The 19,786-nt window shown below is 36.7% G+C and overlaps 3 protein-coding genes and 1 non-coding gene across 5 annotated transcripts in view; 2 read left to right on the top strand and 2 right to left on the bottom strand.

The window, feature by feature from the left end:
• Positions 1–48: 48 nt before the first annotated feature.
• On the bottom strand, positions 49–11,623 carry LOC136262067 (tRNA (guanine-N(7)-)-methyltransferase non-catalytic subunit wdr4-like). Of its 2 annotated transcripts, none has more exons than XM_066056206.1 (11): positions 11,377–11,607; positions 7,954–8,100; positions 6,663–6,749; positions 6,060–6,129; positions 5,578–5,690; positions 5,070–5,130; positions 3,927–4,010; positions 3,210–3,277; positions 1,684–1,864; positions 1,326–1,392; positions 49–236 (listed from the first exon to the last, which is right to left on the bottom strand). In XM_066056206.1, exons 1-11 carry the CDS (start codon positions 11,448–11,450, stop codon positions 121–123), a joined length of 1,068 nt encoding a protein of 355 aa, XP_065912278.1. In that variant the 5' UTR covers positions 11,451–11,607; the 3' UTR covers positions 49–120. The 2 variants fall into 2 exon arrangements, with proteins under 2 accessions (XP_065912278.1, XP_065912279.1); XM_066056207.1 differs by lacking the exon at positions 49–236 and adding an exon at positions 288–357 and having other exon boundaries at positions 11,377–11,623.
• Positions 2,492–2,578, top strand: Trnai-uau (transfer RNA isoleucine (anticodon UAU)). Its single transcript is given in 2 exon segments — positions 2,492–2,529; positions 2,543–2,578. It is a non-coding gene; the product is annotated as a tRNA-Ile (tRNA).
• LOC136262062 (tripartite motif-containing protein 2-like) lies at positions 11,600–14,098 on the top strand. Its single transcript, XM_066056200.1, has 2 exons — positions 11,600–11,799; positions 11,845–14,098. Exon 2 carries the CDS (start codon positions 11,883–11,885, stop codon positions 14,064–14,066), a length of 2,184 nt encoding a protein of 727 aa, XP_065912272.1. The 5' UTR covers positions 11,600–11,799; positions 11,845–11,882; the 3' UTR covers positions 14,067–14,098.
• A 1,240-nt stretch (positions 14,099–15,338) lies between these two features.
• The window catches only part of LOC136261916 (tRNA (guanine-N(7)-)-methyltransferase non-catalytic subunit WDR4-like), a 69,696-nt gene continuing 65,248 nt past the window's right edge, over positions 15,339–19,786 (bottom strand). The window contains exon 6 of the mRNA XM_066056011.1: positions 15,339–15,403. Within this exon, the coding sequence (XP_065912083.1) occupies positions 15,354–15,403 (50 nt within the window). The 3' untranslated portion in view covers positions 15,339–15,353. The remainder of the gene's footprint in view (positions 15,404–19,786) is intronic.

Below are 19,786 nucleotides of genomic sequence, written 5' to 3'. Positions count from 1 at the left end.
CATACCTGCTAGCAAAAGGATTTAAATGATCTTCCTTGGGGTCTCTAGTGGGTTTTAGAGACTTGAAGATTAATTATACATACAATTATTACAACATTCTGAACTGCATTAAAACAAAATTCAGTATCGTTTTTCAGTTGCAGTTATTCTCTCTTCTTTTACTTTCATATAAGTCGAGACATTGTCTATTTCTTGTTTACGTAACACAGAAAGCTTTCTCTCCTTACAATATGCACCTAGGAAAAAAATGAATTGATACTACACTAAAAATAATTTATCTTACAATTGTTTGCTACAAAACATAATTCAACGCGTATATGCTGTATCAAAGGGAAGGATGATGCTAGACATGTTGGTCTATAAATTGTACAAATTAACGTGTTTCTGTCTATATATATGTGAATACAGGGAAGTGTGCCTGCAGGTAATCATGTGCTTCAACTCGGATGAGGTTACTCATCATAGCTCTCTGCTACGTGTAATTGACATGTAATTGGTATCGTTTTTATGAAGTCCTTTTGTCTCACATTCACAAGAAGTAGTATGTGTATTGTAGTGTTTGTTTCTTAGCTATGAAAGTCACACAAAGCGTTGAAAGAAGGACAGTCACTCTGGGAATTGTAATTTATTTGTATATTAGAATACTTTATATTGATACTGTGAAGTATTAAACTTTACTTTGAGATCACAAAATGTTTAATGATGTGTGACCAACCTCTTCTGTACAATAATCACCCAACATATGAAGCTAACGATGTGCTCCTACAAACCAACGTCTTTGTGCAACCAGAGCAAATCTACAATTAGGCCTGAGTCAAATATGCTCAAAGTTTTGTCCAAAATGCTTTCAGGAATTTCCCATAATTTTCACCTATTATGCTCACCAGTGTTCCCATTATGCTTACATTATGTTCCTAGGTTAGCAACATTATCTTGGAACATTTTAATCAGTGAATGCTCTATTAGAATATTTCACTACAAAGTGACTGTTCTGTTAGAGAATATCACTACAATGCATTTGAGTATTCTATTGCAGTTTCTACTGACTGCTCTATAAGGTACTGCAGTATTGATGTATTTTCATGTAATTAAGCTCCATAGTTTGAAATATCCACCTAATATGCTAGCATTAGCACTCCAGCCTACTATGCTGTTTATTGTACTGGCATATTTTATGCAGGCCTTTCTACAATGTATGCATTCTGTCATTGTGGTACATTGTTAAAGCTTGTAGCATTGCTCTTGTTTGAGTTATGGTTGTGTAAAGGGCACCATTAGTCAGCAATAGTTCACAGCATATATAACAAAAAATGGAAATTACATACCTTGACTTTTGTACCATTCATTGCATTTCTTTAAAGTACTATTATCATTATTAGTGATCCTTCTCCACTACAAATAAACACACATAATAAATCTACTCACATATGAAGATACACTGAGCTCAGCACAATGATACATTACTACTGTGTTTCTAATGCAGTAATGCATTCTCTGTCCCATGTAAATTCTTACTTATTATAGTTTTGGCCACAACAAGATGGCCCACTTTAATGTAATATATAAGGTTAGTTTAATGCTATGCCAACATATGGTCACAATATTTAAAGTCAACAGGACAATATGAGACTTGATATTTATAGTGTTATCATTGTATGTATATAACTAGCTGACTGTACTTACTGAGGTACTATCCTCAATCCAATCAAAACAAACAAGATGGTTTACTTCATCAGCTTGACACATCCAAAGACAAGAAGAATTATCAAAACAAACACTAAAAGGACTTGCTTCAAGTGTCACAGAACAATTAGTTGTTAGTATTCCATCTGATCGGATCTCGTATACAGTAACATTTGGATCACTAAAATAATAACATTTAACACTGTAATATACTTATATGCAGGGCCGCCCAGAGAAATTAAGGGGCCCAGGGCAAAGAGTTAAAGTGGGGCCCCAGAGGCAAGGAGGTTTCCATTCTGAATCACAACTTTACCCAAGCTGTAAGTTGAAGGTTGAAGACCAAAAAAAAAAAAAAAAAAAAAAAAAGGTCATGACCTGCTAACAATGACAATAGCTACCTCTCACCAACATATCTCCTGACTGCTCTATTAGAGTATTTAAAAACAAAACTATGAGTTGTGAGTTTCGTAACCAGTGAAATGTTGTATCATCATTCATCTGATAATGTGTACATGTATAAATCTACAGTTGCTATCTCAACCAGTAGGTAGGGAAGCACTAACACTATCATAGATACTTGACAAAAAGAGATCACAAACATCACCATGATTTAGTTTTTTTGCGTGTGAGTTGTAACATACACAACCTTTGCACAAAGTTGTTAGGGCACAGTATTAGTAGCAGCTGTGGGATCAGCAGTCTGGAACTAGTGCTGGTACTTGTCCAAAGTGTTCTTTACTCTTATAGTCTATTCCTCATTGTTAGTTAGAAAGTATAATACCATTACATAGCAGCACTCTCTTAACACTCCCCAGTGGCACAATTGGTTAGCGCGTCGTACTTATAGACAGTATCAGACATGCGAAGGTTGGGAGTTCGAGCCTCCCCTGGGGAAGTGACTGTTTTTTTTGTTGCTTCATTGTATCAAGAATTTAACAGTTACACCTTTTTTATTCAAGCCTCCCAATGGGATGTAATTAATTCATTCATTTTTGCACAAGCTTTGTTTATAAATTCCCATCATACAGGTACATTATTTTAATACTAAATATTTAGAGCATGGATAATGTGCACTGCATAGTAAAATTTGAAAATTATGATACATAAAGAGATACATGCATGCTAGCTAGTTCCAGTTGATGACATGAACAAAATGGCTTTAGACATGTGATATAAATCATGTGAAAATCAACTACTGTACAACAGGAAATTTTGATGAAAGACGAGTTTGATGAATCCATTACATTCATCAAATTTTAATTCATTCAAATTTCAGTGTTTAAATTCTTGCTTTTTGTCAAATTTTAATTTGTCAAAGCTGCGAATTTGACAAATTTTCCTTTCGTCAATATTTCCAGTTGTACAGAAACTTGAACAAAAAACCAGCAGGGGTGACAAAACATTTCCTTGACTACCATGGCACAGAATGCAACAACAAGGAGCGTATACATGTACACTACAATTTACTTGGGAACTGTGAATATGCCCAACATCAACAACAAGGTATAATACATACATGTACGTACCTTTCTATGGCAACAGCAATGAAAGGCTTTGTAGAGAGACCAGCAACACGTGACACAGGATTTGGCTTCTGTATGAGGAATAAAAACATTGTCATACGTACACTGAAAATAGTTAAAGCACTGTAGCAAGTGACATAGTGCAAGAGGTAAATGTATACACAAAATCACTGTGTAGTTTAACTACACAATGATTTTGTGTATATACTGCGTTTATTTTCTTCTTGTTTATATTGCACCAGAAAGAAGAGGTCAAATAATAGAACTTATAAAGACTTGTTTATTTGATAATAAGGCTAAGAGAAGGTTTTAGGAATACATGTAGCTGGCTAGCTGGCAAGCTGGTGGTTGCAGTGAATACACAAATGGAGTCATCTTAATTTCTGTGGTAACATTTTAACATTGTTGACTCTTTTCTTAACCATCTTCAGAAAGGAATTCTTTTGTTGCCATGTAATGCACACTTTGAAGGAAAATGAAATACACTTAGTATGTTGTGTGACCCAACAAGCCAGTACACCACACCAGTGTGGTATTGCCAGGAACAACACCAGTATGTACTAACTTCTCCAAATAGGGAAATAATACCGAGGAGTTCAGTACTCCTCATATCGAATCTAAGCCCTACCTAGGCATTTCTGACCTCAAGTTAATTTCTTCATTACATTTTGTTTACATGTATATTATAACATACAAATTATAATTATCTACTTGACTTACCACACCGATGGTTCTTGGTGATGAGCAGAATTCTGTATGTAGTAATCTCCCATGTTCAAAATCCCAAGTCTTTACAGTGCCATCCTAAGTAAGAAATTTATAATCACTCTCATAGTTGATAACATAGCCTAACAGCAAACCCAATTAGTAGTGGTACCTCAGTTAAAGTTGTACATACAATTGTTGCAAACAATACAGTGGAACTTCTTTTGGACACAATAGAAAAAACCTCCACAATAACAATAAAGATTTTAATTGGTATCAAACAGTGTTGTAAGTGGGCCGGGTCATCCGGATTATCCGGGTCATTTGGGTCACATTTTGTCCGGGTCAAGTGGGTCTTATCCACTTCACTGAATATCTGGGTCTGACCCGGATGAGATCACGTGTGACTATAAGTTAACAGGCTCGATTGTATTGTTGGAAATGCAGCTGTAAACACTCAAGAAACTTACGTGGAGCCACACCCACCATTCAGGAATATGCTTTGCTGTCTGTGCAGGGTATGTAGAGCCACGCCCACTTATCGGAATTGTACCAGCTGTGCTCTGTGGGCATGCATGCATCACCAGATCCATGCTGCTACTTGAAATGCAGGTAACTAACTTCTGGAAATTCTGTAGCTACATGTAAACTTACGTGGAGCCAGCCCCACTTGATAATACGTAGCTACTCACTTCTTGCAGACAATTTTTTTATAGTGCAAAAAAAATGTAGGGCTGACTAGTGGAACTTGTGGACTTTTAATCTAGCTCTTGGGGCACGCCTCTATTTTAATTAAACCGGGTCACATGTGGGTCAGATCCGGGTCCCATCCGGATTACTATTCGGGTCAGTGGGTCAAACGGGTCAACAGTACTGACCCACTTACAATGCTAGTTATCAAACAAGTCTGGTCCCATACATAATTTCTAGGGATGGTAGGTCTCAATGTCTGCAATATAAAGATCTAACAGTTCCATTGTACTATTACAGAAGATACTCTTATAGAATGTTCAGCTACTACTGTACTCCAATACAGATATGAACTTTTGACATTCATTTAAAAGGTGTAACTATCTGTGATCATATTCTGTGAATTGAACACTTTGAGGTATAGTCCTATGACTACATGATTACTTGTATAACAAAAGTGTCACTCACTCCAGATCCTGATATGAGTACATGTTCATAATGGATACATTGTAGTAAACAGCTGATAAAGCTGTAGGTGTGAGAAAACATATAACAGTTGCACATATGTACCATATAGCTTTCACAGTGAAGGTGATTAAACTTTTGCAGTAGAGCAAAGTATGGCAGTACCTGCTGTGAGTGTCAAGCCACTTATGTAGGTAAAGTATGTGAATGTGAAGAGCCAGGAAAGAGTCAATAGATGAAGACAGTACAAGTGGCCCATTCCAATCGGGTAAACAGAGGTCTTCTTGAAATAATCAAACAGTGCTCTTTAACTTTCATTAGAATCTATTAATGCTTAGCTACACAGGTAGCATTCATGGGAATAATTTAAATCGAAAAAAAAAAAATCTATTGAAACTTGCCCTCTATACATGAAACTTCATGAAGACAGCTTTTGCAATTTTCTGCACTTCACAAAAAGTGTGAAAGTTACTATAATGTCACATGAAAGTTTTGTAACACACAAACTCACTCAGTGTGTCCAAGACAATATGCTTTAATGTTATAAGCATTAGGAAAATGACTGATCCTGATTTTCTCATCACGATCAGCTGTAATAACATATTTCTGATCCATGGTGATCACCTAATAGTAACAACACACACATGTGATATATGTAGGTCAAATTCATGTATTCCTTACTCTTTAAAGTATGCATTTTTCAATTTCAATTAAGGTATCACAAAATTTTAACACACCAAATTAAAAAAAAAATTGCAGGAACGTTATAACAATGAAAAGCGCTGAATAAGGTACAATTTATAGTTACATCATTAAAATGAATTCATAGGCACCTGAAACACCTTCGGGCTACTTTGTAAGCTCATGTGTATATTTGTTGGTACACATGTGGCTCATGTAGTTCATGCATGTGAATTATCAACGTAATAATGTTCCACACATTTTAGTGGTTTATGATTTGTGACAAGCAACACAGTAGAGATAAGAACATACCATATCTAACAACATGGATAAGTGACCGAGCAAAAATGTACCTTCCTTGCCTATGTCATCAGTGGAATAACTGCAGCAACACAACACAACAACGGTTAGTATGGATACAAATATTAAAGGGTCAAAATTTTCACTGCTATTAAATCTACAAAGTTGATATTAAACCCAATTCTTTGTTAATCAAAAAGCTGTGACCACCAAACTTTACCCAACTGCACCTTGTACTGTATGAAAATTTTCTGTAATTTTGAGTTTTTGGCTTTTGGGTGGTAACAGCGAAAAATTTATCCTTGAAACATTTACACCGCCATATATTATTACATTTGGGATTGTTTGCAAATTTTTATTACAATATTGCTCAGCCTCGAAAATAGTCCCACTTGAAATATTTATACTATATGATATTAGCCTAAGTATTTACTTTAAAATTTAGTGGAAAATTGTGGCATAAAACAGTGGTTTAGTGCTGTGACATTTAGTATCTAGCCTTTCCACACCAAGTTAATTTTACTATAAATGTTTTAATGTTTTCACATTTTAAACATGACATTTGGTACATACACTTCTATCATTAACAGAGAAAAGTATATCATTGATACGTACCTGTGAACATCTCCAGTTTTATCTGCAACCAAAATAAGGGAATCATCTTGTGTAAAACAGATTGCTGTAACACTTTTAGATACCACCCTGTAATATTATACTATCATGATACACTAATATATATACTACACCCAGTCAGAATGACCATTTACATATATGATACTATTAAGCCTTACGAAGACCAGTCCACTCACTATTGATCACACATACATATATATGACATGGTTGGACATCAAAGGAAACAGGACTTGGTTCTTGATTCTCATTGGTCACCTGATAATAATACTAATCAATTTTTCATGTCTCTGCTGAGCAGGGGTGGAGAAATTGGAGGAGTGGGGAGGACAACTGCCCCCCCCCCCCCCCCCCCCCACGCCTCACTTTTTCCAATGCCTAGAAGCAACTATTGTACTTCATTTTACCCAACTTACTTAGTAGAATTTGTGCTAAAGGTTATGCAAGAATGAAATACTACATGAACCAGTATAGGGAGTGCAGATTGAAATTTCTAATAAAGCAGTCACCTAACTATTCTAATAGAACATACCACAGAAAAGTTCTGCTATGCAATTTACACAATTTGTCTCCATTGAGTGCCTCAAATTCCTGAAAATGCTCTCAGATTTTATCGCAAAACATTTAAATTTAAAAATTCTCCTGTGGGGGGCATACCTTCAGACTCCCCATAGTATTGGAATGCTTCTGTACACTAAGATACTGTACAGTTGATTTTAAAAGCTTCCTAACTGACAGCCACACTCCCCACCTTGGAGTACTGTACTCCACCCCTGCTGATGAGCATAGAATAATGGAACCCACTATCTCCCAGGAGCAAGGAACTACTTAAATTTAAGCCAGTCAATGTGACAACATCATTGTTGACAAAGCTAGGAACCAGCAAGTTTACTGGATCACATGATCTTTCATCAGTGAGTTGCTGATTGTATTGCTGTTCCCCTGACACTAACTTATTAGTCTCTAAAGACTCACTAGCTTGGAAAAGCAATGTAAAAAGGATGAAATACTGATAAGGATGGAACAAATAAATTACCATTTATTACACGACCTTCAGGATCCTATTACAATGGAAGGTTACATGATCAGATTTTGTCGTATCGTTCAGGCTATTGCAAATAAAGGGATAAATGAGTGGCAAGAGGTGGTGGCAGAGTAAAGAGTAAAATGTGTTAAATCATAACTAGAACCAGATATGTAACCAACAATGAATGATCTTTTCTTTCACACTTCAACACAAATACATAATACATTATGCAGTACTACATGAGCATACCTTGTTCCACAGCACTGGAAACTTGATGTATCCCAAATCTTTAACACTTTACTGTTAGAGCAAGTAGCAAATAATTTTCTTGACTGACTACATTTTATACACACAACATGGTCGTTCCCACATTCCAGAATTTTCATCTCATCATTACTACAATGGTAGAAACATGTGTTTCAATAGTCACGTGTTATGAAATGATATTGAATTATTGTTGCAACATGGTACAAAATAGTAAGAAGAAAATATCCTGACCGCCTGGCAGACTCCTGTAAGCATTCGAGCATTAATCGGATGGCTACAGGTTTGAGGCTGCCCAGGTCCAGTCATGGATTTTTTCTTCTTTCTCCTACTTTTCAAACATACTTAGTGCAGTTAATATAAACATCTTAGGCCTTTATAAGGCCTTCTGGTATACAGGCTCTGCCTTTACCAAGTACTTTAATCATAATAGACAGTACGGTATTGTCAACTTGATATTGCGGTATGACTAAATTATTTGCATACTTTAGTTTGATGCTATTTTAGACCTACAGTACTAGATTTAGACACAGAAATAACCCTAAAAATTTCAGTCAACGACAGAATTGTGTTGAAAGTCAACTGCAATATATTTACTGCAGTACATTCATTTGTGCTGTAAGTAGACTTCTTCACAGGATATGTTATTTTAGCTACTAAAAGATTTGTGTTTTCAAATTCACGGTATTTGCAGTAGTTAAAAAATTGGACGGTATCACAAACAGATACCACAGTTTAACTAAAATATTGTCATATTGCTCAGCACTATTATACTATACAAAATACATCTATAAATCCCAGAAAGAAAGTGACTCCCAGTTAGAACTTTTCTAATGCATTTTATTACAAAAGTGAAAAGGTTAGGATTGATAGTATTAAAATGACCATACAACATTGAAAAATTTATCCATGGTTGGTACATACAGCATTAAACCATGTTCAGAGAAAGACTGTTCAATTAGAGTAGTTCGATGTTATATTACTATAAAGTGTATTCTCTATTAGAGTAGTTTGACCATCAACATGTGTTAGCCTATATGAACACCAGAGAAAACTTTGTTATGGATAACAGATGCCTGTTGTGTATAAATTCACATATACATGTTAGTGAACGCATGCATCAACTATGGACTGAAGGGTGCTGGTGGTGGTCCCAATATTAGTAAATTACATTTACCAAAAATGATAAACCTCTAAACAGTAGTGTAAGGGGTTTGTTTCTCTTCTGTTGAATTTTTATCTAAATCTACATTGGATAGTGTAGATGTCATTTAGTTGGGTTTAAGGTTGACGCTGGATGCTCCATAACAACAACAGCAATCTATGTCACAACTATGCTTGATAATTTTCAATAGAGGGGAGTTGTTCTGATAACACAAGTACAGAATGTTGGATAGTACTACCAGGTGATATGTGACAAGCATGTGACACACACATGTTCTTAAAATTGGCTGCAAGATGATTACCGCCTGGTAGCATCATTGTGCAATCATTTAAGCTGTATACAATACAGCAATCAGTAGGGACCTGCCTGCCAATTATGCTCATTATTTTACCTATTATGCTCAAATTATGCTCAATATTTATACCTCAGTTCCCATAGTAAATTTGCACTGTATGGGAAAAAAAGTAAGTTGCTGAAACACAGCTTTTCGAAATGCATGTCACAGAAAAGATTGATATACTCTAATAGATCAGTCAGCTACCTGATTATTCTCTGACTGTTCTATTAGAGTATATTGATCTTTTTCTGTGACACGTATTTTGATAAGCAGAATTTATGGTAATGCACAAATGTTCTGCCTATTAAGCTAGCATTATGTTCAATGCTTTCAGGCACCTATTATCCTCATTATTATGCCAGGCGGATCCCGCATCCTTTTCCCCTTTGTACCATAGGTTTAAGGTCAAGCAGCTTAGAACTTGGGAGCCACTGAAATCATGGGCAGTGATAGGAACACCATAATGACACAGCAAGTAATCATGTGACTGCTCTATTAGAGTATTTAGATACATAGCTGCTATCATGCAGCCTTATGCTGATACATCTGCCAAGTAGTCACCAGTAACACGATTACCAACTGGTCTATCATACTTCAGACTCAATGGGCATTAGGATATCCTACAATACAAACTTCTATCTTGGCCTAACCATATTAAAACTATGACTGCACTAACATCCATTTAGCTGTTTTAAACACTCATACTCAAAATCTATTCATCTGTTAAACTAATCTTACCAGGTGCATGCATACTGGTACAAACATAACCACACTTTCTATACAAGGGAGGGAGGGAGAGTAGCACTGACAATGAAATAATGCAACAGATAATGTCACAATTGAACACAGGCAGGTAGTTATACCCCACCACACTAGAAGCCTGCCAATACAGCTAAATGTTTCACTAAGGGATTCACAGCTCTATTAAAATCTATTTCAAAATCTTGCCTCATGACTTACAAATACAAAATATCATAGATAACAGTAGTTGTAATAAATTTGATTTGATGCGATCATTATGACATTTACAGGGTACAGGTGTATTGAGGTGAATCCTCGATAGGTACACATACACTTTAGTTGAGTTTTTCTCTAACTTGGATATTTCGCTCATTTTATATTGAGTACTACAAAGCACTCTTGAAGGTACAAACACTCCATTTGTACAACTCATAACCCTAGAGTCTCTTTTGAAAAGTCACCACAAAGGCTTCTGACATTGAACCAACCTTTTTATTCACTGTGCACTCATGGCAAAACTGTTGCTTTAGTTTATAGCCCTGTGTATCAAACCTCCACACCAGTTTTTTAAACAACAACTGCATATGTTCCCTCGCACCTTTACCAGTACATAACCTTCATTTATAAACCAACCAAATCCCTAGAAATACTTTAAAAATCTTGAAAACACATGACTTGAATATATGAAGTCTTGTTAGCTATGTTTCACCTGATACCTAGGTGGTACCAACTTACCATACTGTACTGCAGTTTTGAATTCTGTTGGAACAGAATTGTACCAATGGGACTGTTTAAAAGCTTAAGCAACCACGTACTCTGCATTTAAGCCAGCTCGTTCCATAAATTTGTACATTTATTGATGCTACGTTTCATTCCCACCCTATTTAGGATGGTAGTGATTTGACAAGCTTCTCCAATACTGGGGAATTGACATTAGAATATCACAAACTCTCTGTATTGCTCTACCTTCACTACAACAGAGAAGAGTCAGAGCTAAACTCATAATGATGTACAAGATTATTAATGGTCACATTGATATCTCTAAAGATTTCTTATATTATATAATCTTGTGTGACTTCTGCACAGCAAAACAAATAAAATAATAAATAAATCCCACCCCCAACAGGGGATGACAACCTTGCTTAATCATATATAGCATGCCCACCTTTTGTTCATTAGTAGTACATTGGACTGAGCCGTGGTGAAAGCAACCCAATCGGACAGTACACAGCAATTCATCTCAGCAGATCTATCTCATACCTAACAGACGTACAACTTGCAGACGTGTGACCTTAATATTAGCGCCTCTAAAGAATATTGTACTGCACAAAATTAATTTGCTCGTGCTTGGGTGCTTAATCTTGCGCAAATTGGCACCGCCGCAGTACCATGGGACAATGCATCTAGCCTAACGTACTGTGCAGTACAGATCAGCAATCATATATTGAAAGATCTGGCACATCACGTGATGAGCCTACACGTGGTGCATACACATTTCGACATCGGATACCTCGCCGGATACTTAAATCCTAGACATTTTTGTTGATTCTTCCTAAGCCCGAGCCAAGCCTTTTTCTGATAATCCAGGGTTAGTGCGTAGTCTTTTCCTGTGCATATTATTTGCTTTCTACAGATCAATTCAGTAACTGTTAACTTAGCCAAGAAAAAAAAATGGCTGCAGAGCGTATGAAGAAGGTAGCAGGTCTCCTGAATTGCCCGGTTTGTTACGAAGTGTATAAGAAGCCCAAATACCTTCCTTGTCATCACTCTTACTGTGAAGGATGTACGGAGAAACTACAAACTGGTTCTAACATTGTTTGTCCAGAATGTTGGGAAACGAGTGCAGTGCCTGCAAGAGGTGTGAAGGAATTACCAAACAATTTCTTCATTAATCGTCTACTAGATGAAGTTGATTTGAAGCGTAAAGTTGAGGGAGAAGATGAAGCAAAATGCGACATGTGTGTTGATGAAGGGAAAGCGGTAGCTTTGTGTCTCGACTGCATAATGTTTCTCTGTGAGTATTGCCATGAGTTCCACAAAAAGACTAAAGAGAATCGAAACCACAACATTACTGAGCTGGTGGAATTGCATTCAAGGAAGAAACAAGTTGACATCCGACCCAAAGTGAAGTCCATGTTTTGCCCTGACCATGATCTAGAGATGAAGTTCTTCTGTGAGACATGTGACCAGCTTGTGTGTCACTACTGTATCACCATTGAGCACACTGGACATGTGCATAATTCTGTGAAAGTAATGGCCAGCAAACACAGGGAGGAAATGGAGAAGATTATTGAACCAGTTGAGGAAATGATCACCAAATTATCTACCTCACGTGAGAAGGTGGTAGCTGCTGAGAAGAAGATTACATTACTGACCACTGAAGTTGATCAACAGATTGACTTGTATTATGATGAGCTACACCAACGACTAGAACAACAAAGAGAAGAGCTGAAGAACAAGTTACGAGAGCTGTCAACAAAGAAGAAAAAAGGAATCTCATTACAGTTAGAACAAATAGATCTTGCAGAAGCACAATTGCTAAGTGTGAAGGAGCTAAATGATGCAGTGAAGAATGGTTCAGACCAGGAAGCATTGTTCGTGAAGAAACAAGTAGGAGATGATGTAAAGAGACTAACTAATTCATGCAGCAAGTTGGAGACTGAGCCAGTTGAGTTGCCTACAATGGAGTTTGTTCCTACAAAGAAGTACAAAGAGTCATTTCCACAGTTTGGCCAATTGTTTGATGAGGTTGCCATACCAGACAATTGTGAAGTCACTGGTGTTCCTGCACAACCAGTTGTGGCTGGTAGCAAAATTGATTTTACCATCATCACTAAGAATCACAACAATGAATGTTGTTCCAATGGAGGTAGACACATTCTTGGACAGGCACAATCAAGCAGGGGAGGAGATGTTGTTCCAGTAGAAGTGGAGGATAACAATGATGGAAGCTACTCTGCATCTCTTTCAACCAAACAAGTTGGAGAAGTAAAGTTGTCAATTACCATTGAAGGGGATCATATTAAAGGAAATCCCTACACTTTTTTGGTGTACCAAGATTACAACAAGCCCAGGAAGATAGTGAATGATGATGGCAATATGGGTTATCTGTGGGGTATTGCATTTGGTAAGGATGGAGTATGGGCAGTGACTGACTGTGCCTACCACTGTGTTTACATATTTGGCAGTCAAGACAAGTTGATCAGAAAACTTGGACAAAATGGATCTGGCAATGGTCAATTTCTAAACCCACGGGGACTATCATTTGATGCCAACAATCACTTGTATGTGGCTGAGGACAGTAACAACAGGGTACAGAAGTTTGATGTTAATGGTACATACTTGCTGCAGTTTGGACACTCTGGAACTGGCAATGGTCAACTGAGTACTCCACAAGGTGTTGTAGTCCACAATGATAAAGTGTTTGTTGCCGAATACAGTAATCATCGTGTCTCGGTGTTCCACGTCAATGGTCAGTTCAGTCACATTATTGGGTCAGGACAGTTGAGTTACCCCCATGATGTAGCAGTCACTACTAATAACCAGTTACTTGTTGCTGATAATAACCATGGTATTGTTAGGTTTACACTTGATGGTACATATGTGGACCAGTTTGGTAATGGTCACTTGAGCTGCCCTATTGGACTTACCACTGATATGTGTGGCTTTATCCTTGTTAGTGAATGTGGTAATCATCATGTATCAGTCTTTGACAAAGATGGAGTGTTCTTACACAGCTTTGGGTCCAATGGTTCTGCTGAAGGTCAATTTTCTAACCCACACGGAATAGCTGTTAGTCCTAACAATGAAATATATGTTGCTGAATATAGCAACAAAAGAGTTCAAATATTTTAATCATTTTATTATACTTTTTTGTTATGTTAATAAAAGCGTTGGAATCTGAAGTTCCACATGATGTTAAGCAGGAGAATTACAGTTGGACATTTACTTCCTCAGTAAACACCAGGTGCCCATTGATGTTACAACTGGGTGGGCTGCTTCCCCAGTTAACCAGATCCCCATTATATATGCGACCAGATTTGACAAAACCAGGTTTCCACACACATTCAGATTTATGAATTTAAACCATAACTCAATGTAGGAGTATGCTATCAGTTTCAAATTTGGACCTGTTATAGCAAAATGTGCATTGTGTCAAAATTGTAGGTCAACAGCATACTGAGTTATCATGTTCAAATTAAAGAATTGGATGTGTGCGGAAGCCTGGTTTTGTCAAATCTGGTCACATATATAGCTGGATACACTGGAGAAACACCAACACCAAATTGGCATAACCAGGCATTGAATATGTGTCTTGATTACCAGGCCAATGCTCTTGTTGACATAGGCCATGGACACCAGCATCAATGACTAAAATAAACTTTTTATAGATATTGCTATAGCCAAGAGTACATAAAAATAAAATTTAGCCTCTTAAGTACTCCTTTACTTATACTATAGCTAATATTCGATTTAATTCTTTTGTGGAATGAAGTTAGGGTCAAACATATACATGTTGAACAATGTACACGTGTAGTTACACTGATGTTTCATTGAAAGCTACACATCCAGCAATGCCTTACAGAAACAAATAAATTATAATTATAAATATATAAAGGTAAAGTAATGATTTATAAGGTATACCTAACTTGAATCATCACTATAAATGTGATAGACATTTAAATCTTTTTTCCACTTCACTTTCTTCGATGAAACTTTCATAGGGTTTGTGCTGTTTACTCTTTTGTTATATCTCTGTTGTCTAGATGTTGCAGCTTCAATTGCTTTCATCCTCTCCAGTTGTTTCAATCTTGCTATTCTTCTTATTTCTTTATCTTGAGCTGAAGACACCTTAATAGGTACTTCATCTTCTAATTCATGATCTACCTGATCATTACTGTTGTCTACCACACCTTTACATTGTTCTGACTCATGATCCGCTGTAGCTGGTGGTGGTGATGATGATAAGTCACATCGGTTGTCATCACAAGAATTCTGCACATGATCTAGTTTTTGTGTCTTAGAATGTGGTAATTCAGAAACTGACTTTTCAACATGTTTCTCATGCAGTCTTCTATATCTACTACAGGATGAAGTGTCTTAACTGTTTCTGTAATGGTGTGACTATTATGCACATCTGATTCAGCAGAACAGTGTTTTTAATTTCTTTTCCATACAACGTATGTAGTATCCTGCAGGTATTGTATAGACATATACATGAAGTGTAAGCTAGTAGGGATCAGTACAGCTTATACAAGTGATGTAAAATTCCTATTTTTTCACACGTTTTGTAACTTTTCTATACATTGCATCAATGGTGCCACCCTTACATGTGGAGAACAATACATGAGGGTCACCTGTAATCAATCTACCGATATGCTTCAACTGTTGAAGGTGTGATATAAAATTACAGACAATTCTCCATATATTCTGACATGACAGAGAACACACGAAGCCAATGACAGACAACTCGTAAATCAACAGCTCTGCATTGTGAGCAGATAGGAATGGGATGCAACAAAGGACAACAGTTAGTCCTTTGTGCCCACACTGATGGCATCATATAATGTACTGATACAGATACCAGTATTGGTATCCATTGTCGTGGGACTGGTGATTTTAGCAGTTGGATGTTATGCCTACAGGAAACACAAGTAGGCAGCTATTATCTTCACTGTATGTATTGTAATGGGCTGAGGCACTGTACAAGTGCAGTCTTGAAAAGTGAAGTCATTGCATAGTCCTGAGACTTCTAGGCTGGTTTTGAGCAGAAGTCTCCTTAACTGCAGTTCCACATTCATATATTAAACCACATCACACATACATCACTAGGTGTTGTCTCAAGATGTACCTTGTGCTATATTAGTCTGTCAACCTCACTCTCATTGTCATGTTTTATTTTCTCTAAAGCTGAGCTTTAGTTACTGTACTTGTGTTACACTGTTGATTGAATAATATTACTGCAGGTATTATTTAAATTTTATTTTTGGGTTAAAAATAGTACCATACCCATACAGCACAAATTGACCTGCATGTATGTACAGTCATATTGTAGACAGTTATCATACAGTACAATAGTACTGTATATTAGGGATCATGAAGGTTTGGGCCTTTCTGGTCGAAAATATCACTGGCCTCACAATACCTTCCTGGCGCCTTGGCAGTAGCTATTGGTCAAGCCCAAAAGTGCCTTCAGTACAACTTGAAACATTTGCCAAAAGTTGCTACTAATTTTTTAAAAATTATTATTTAGTGCAATTTTCTACTGACTGACTGACTAATTCCTCCAGACAATAAGGCTTGATATATTTTCACTGTTCTACGTCGCTTTGTCCAGAGACATGCTTTTTGGCATACTGCAATATGTAGAATGCACACATCTTGTACTTACCTTTTTCCCAAGGTGTCGATTCACACTAGTGCAATGGCTTCCCTTTGTTTGTAAACAGTAATTGTCTATATTTTCCATAGTGACATGCAGAGGCACTTCTCCTACTGTTTGTAATGTTGTGAAATAGGCTGAACATTGCTGAGAGCGAGGCCACTTCCAAGTCAGTAATTGGTATTTGGGGTGCATTTTTTCATGGTGACTGGATTGATTGGAGAAGGGCTTCTCCTTCATTTGTAGCACTGCATAATTAGTCCGGTAGTCAAATGCAAAAAAAGTCATGTACCCGGAAAAAATGGTATAAAAGAAGTTTTGGTATATCATTCTGTGTGAAATTTAATGGAGAATAACATATTCAAAATCTCAAAAAACTCAGATCCATCTTGGGGAATTTTTTTTATTGTTGTTTAAATGTTTGCATGTAATTTCTGTAAGAAACAGTTGACAGCTGGTGTCTAATAGTATAGTAATCACCAGCTACAGCTTACTTGTTGAATTGATACTTGAGGAAAAATGGATCACAAGGGTTGTGCATATGCATTAATTTGGAATTGGCAAGTCTAAGTGATAGCTGGTGAAAATAAGTTTGTACATGTACATGCAGTGCATAAAGGACCCTCCATGTAAAGTACACTCTACATTTAACCTACTTATGAAGGACAGTTTCTGAAGTTCCTGTGAACCTCTATGATTACAATTTTACCTCTAAAAAGGAATAACAGTAAACTTTCAATCCTCTTGCTTCCTTCAACAACTTCATCTCTTATATTTTGTCTTAAAGAAACATGACAATACCAAATCTCATGTATATGGCCAGCACATTTGTGAGGTTGAACATGCAACTTTTAGATCACCCATCACATTTAGCTCATGAAGCTATTATCTTTTATAAGCCTTTGGCTTTTCTTTTGTCCACTAAGTGAGGGATGAGTATTTGGTAGTTTTAGGTTTGCTTCACGGTTGCATGTCTGGGATTTTCATTGCTTTGATCAGCTATCCACTGTATTTGTAGGGCATGTTCTCCCATTGGTGTATACACTAGGGCTCCACTGTTAATGGATTTAGTGAGTACGGAGTCCCTTGTCTTAGTAATGTTTGAGTGTTGTCTCTTTGATGGTCCTTATGAATATTCAATATTGGTATCACTTAAATGGTAAATTTTATATCAATACATCTGTATAATCATGCACATTCCTACTGGAAAACTGAACAAAGTATATTGTGATAGCTGTACATGGCAGATTACATAAAATTAATGATTTTAATTCAAAAATGGCTGGCACAAAGTTTGTCAACAGTAGTATGAGTACCTCTCCGATACTGGATGTTTCAAGGTAAATACCCACCCATGCCGCTAAGTACACGTCTTTCAAATGTGTTACTGTAAATGCGTGATCAACTTCACCTCCTAGGAACCATAGTAAGGGATTTAACTATTATACAATCAGATTCCCTACGCACATTGCATCATTTGCCATCATATCCCCATGCACTTATATACTTGGGCATTGTTTGAATACAGTAGAACACGATAACGATATAATCACTATGACCATAATAATATTATGTACATAGGCTCAGAAGCCATGGTTAGCTACTATCACCCTCTATTATTCTTGTAAGGGGAGAGGAGGGGAATAATATTGATAAGTACATTAATATACAGATATTCAGAATAAGTGAATGATTGCATTAAACGTTAGCTTGTGTGTGTGAGATGCATTCATAAAAAAATGTAGTTACGTATGTAACCATAAGCACCGATCTTGTTATAGCTGCACAATGATCAAAATATTGATCATGCTTTTTTTATCATTTTCAAATAAAACTGCAGAGCAAGGGTGTGTAATATTTCTTAAGATCAGAGTATGTAAGTGAGACTCAGTACATGCATCTTCAATATCAAATGACCAGAATGATTTTATGGCAAAAGATGGCACCATAGGACCTGTGATTTAAATCAGTCTTTAGAGAGGCAAACTGTGAGCAATATAAAGGACGAAGGCACATACTGTAGCATCAAACCCTTTAAAGAGAGTGCTGCAGTTTTGAAAATATTTTTTTAATCTCAATACTGATAACGACACAGCTGTTGTAAAGAAAGCTGCAGACAATTAGCTTTTGCTCAGAGATCCAAGTAAGGTTTGTGAAACTAAAATTTCTATGATTCAACTAATGCTTCTATGATTCAAGTAATCAGGAGGATGTGAGATTAGGAGCTAGCATCAGTAACATGCTGCAGTGCAGAAGGCATGTAATCAAAACTAACTGCTTTTAAGTAGCTCTTTAAGTAAAACAGAATGCATTGAGCTAGCAGTAGCTTCTTATCATTGAATGGGAGGTTGAGACATAAACTGTCTACCTTACACATACATAACATGTTAGCTTGCAGGACTACCTATGTATGTAATGTGCAGCTTTTCTTTGTTGCGTATAGTGAAGGAGAACTGTGCACAATGCTATCATTTTGAAAAACACCTTCCAATTATCACTATACTAAGAAGTCTTAGCTAATGCTTTCCCTGTAACTTTGCAGAATAAAATCAACCATAAATTACAGTATGTCTTTTAGCATCTTATAGACAGGCACTAGGCCAGTTGTTTCCAAATGAAAAGGTGCAAGAAAGCTTGCAACTGATAGGTGACTACCTATATTTGGTGTAAATGCCAGCAGCAGAGTGAGGCATCCTATTGAGTAAAACTATTAGCCGGCCACACCATGTCCACATCAGTTTGCTAGTTAAAAGATCAGAATTTTCTTTAGCTGCTTTTTCATAGGAGCCAGATGCTTTAGTAGTATCCTTAGCCACCTATCCAGCTGCAGCAGCCACCCCATGGGCAGCACAGGAAGCAGAGAAGGAAATTATATGCAAACTGAGTAGTACTGCAGACAGAGACACCAAAATAGGCAGGATATAGCCATGTTGATAATCAGGATCAAATATAACTCCTGCATTCTATAGGTAACTACTGTAAAATTAGGTTTACACTAACATGTAGGATTCTTGCAGATTCGGTCACAATTTATCAACACAAAAAGCTACAGATCATTTGTGAACAAGTCTCTGCTATTGAACTCAGTGTTTAGAGTAATAGCTTTTAAGAGGAGGTCGTTTCATTCCACTAGTTGTGGAATCTTTTGGGGTAAGGACACCTTTCGTACCATCAATTCCGAGATCAATTCTTA

The sequence above is a fragment of the Dysidea avara genome, chromosome 7 (genome assembly GCF_963678975.1).
Source record: "Dysidea avara chromosome 7, odDysAvar1.4, whole genome shotgun sequence".
NCBI lineage: Eukaryota > Metazoa > Porifera > Demospongiae > Dictyoceratida > Dysideidae > Dysidea > Dysidea avara.
Note: the sequence above shows the minus strand (reverse complement) of the source record. Positions and strands in the feature narration are given on the sequence as shown.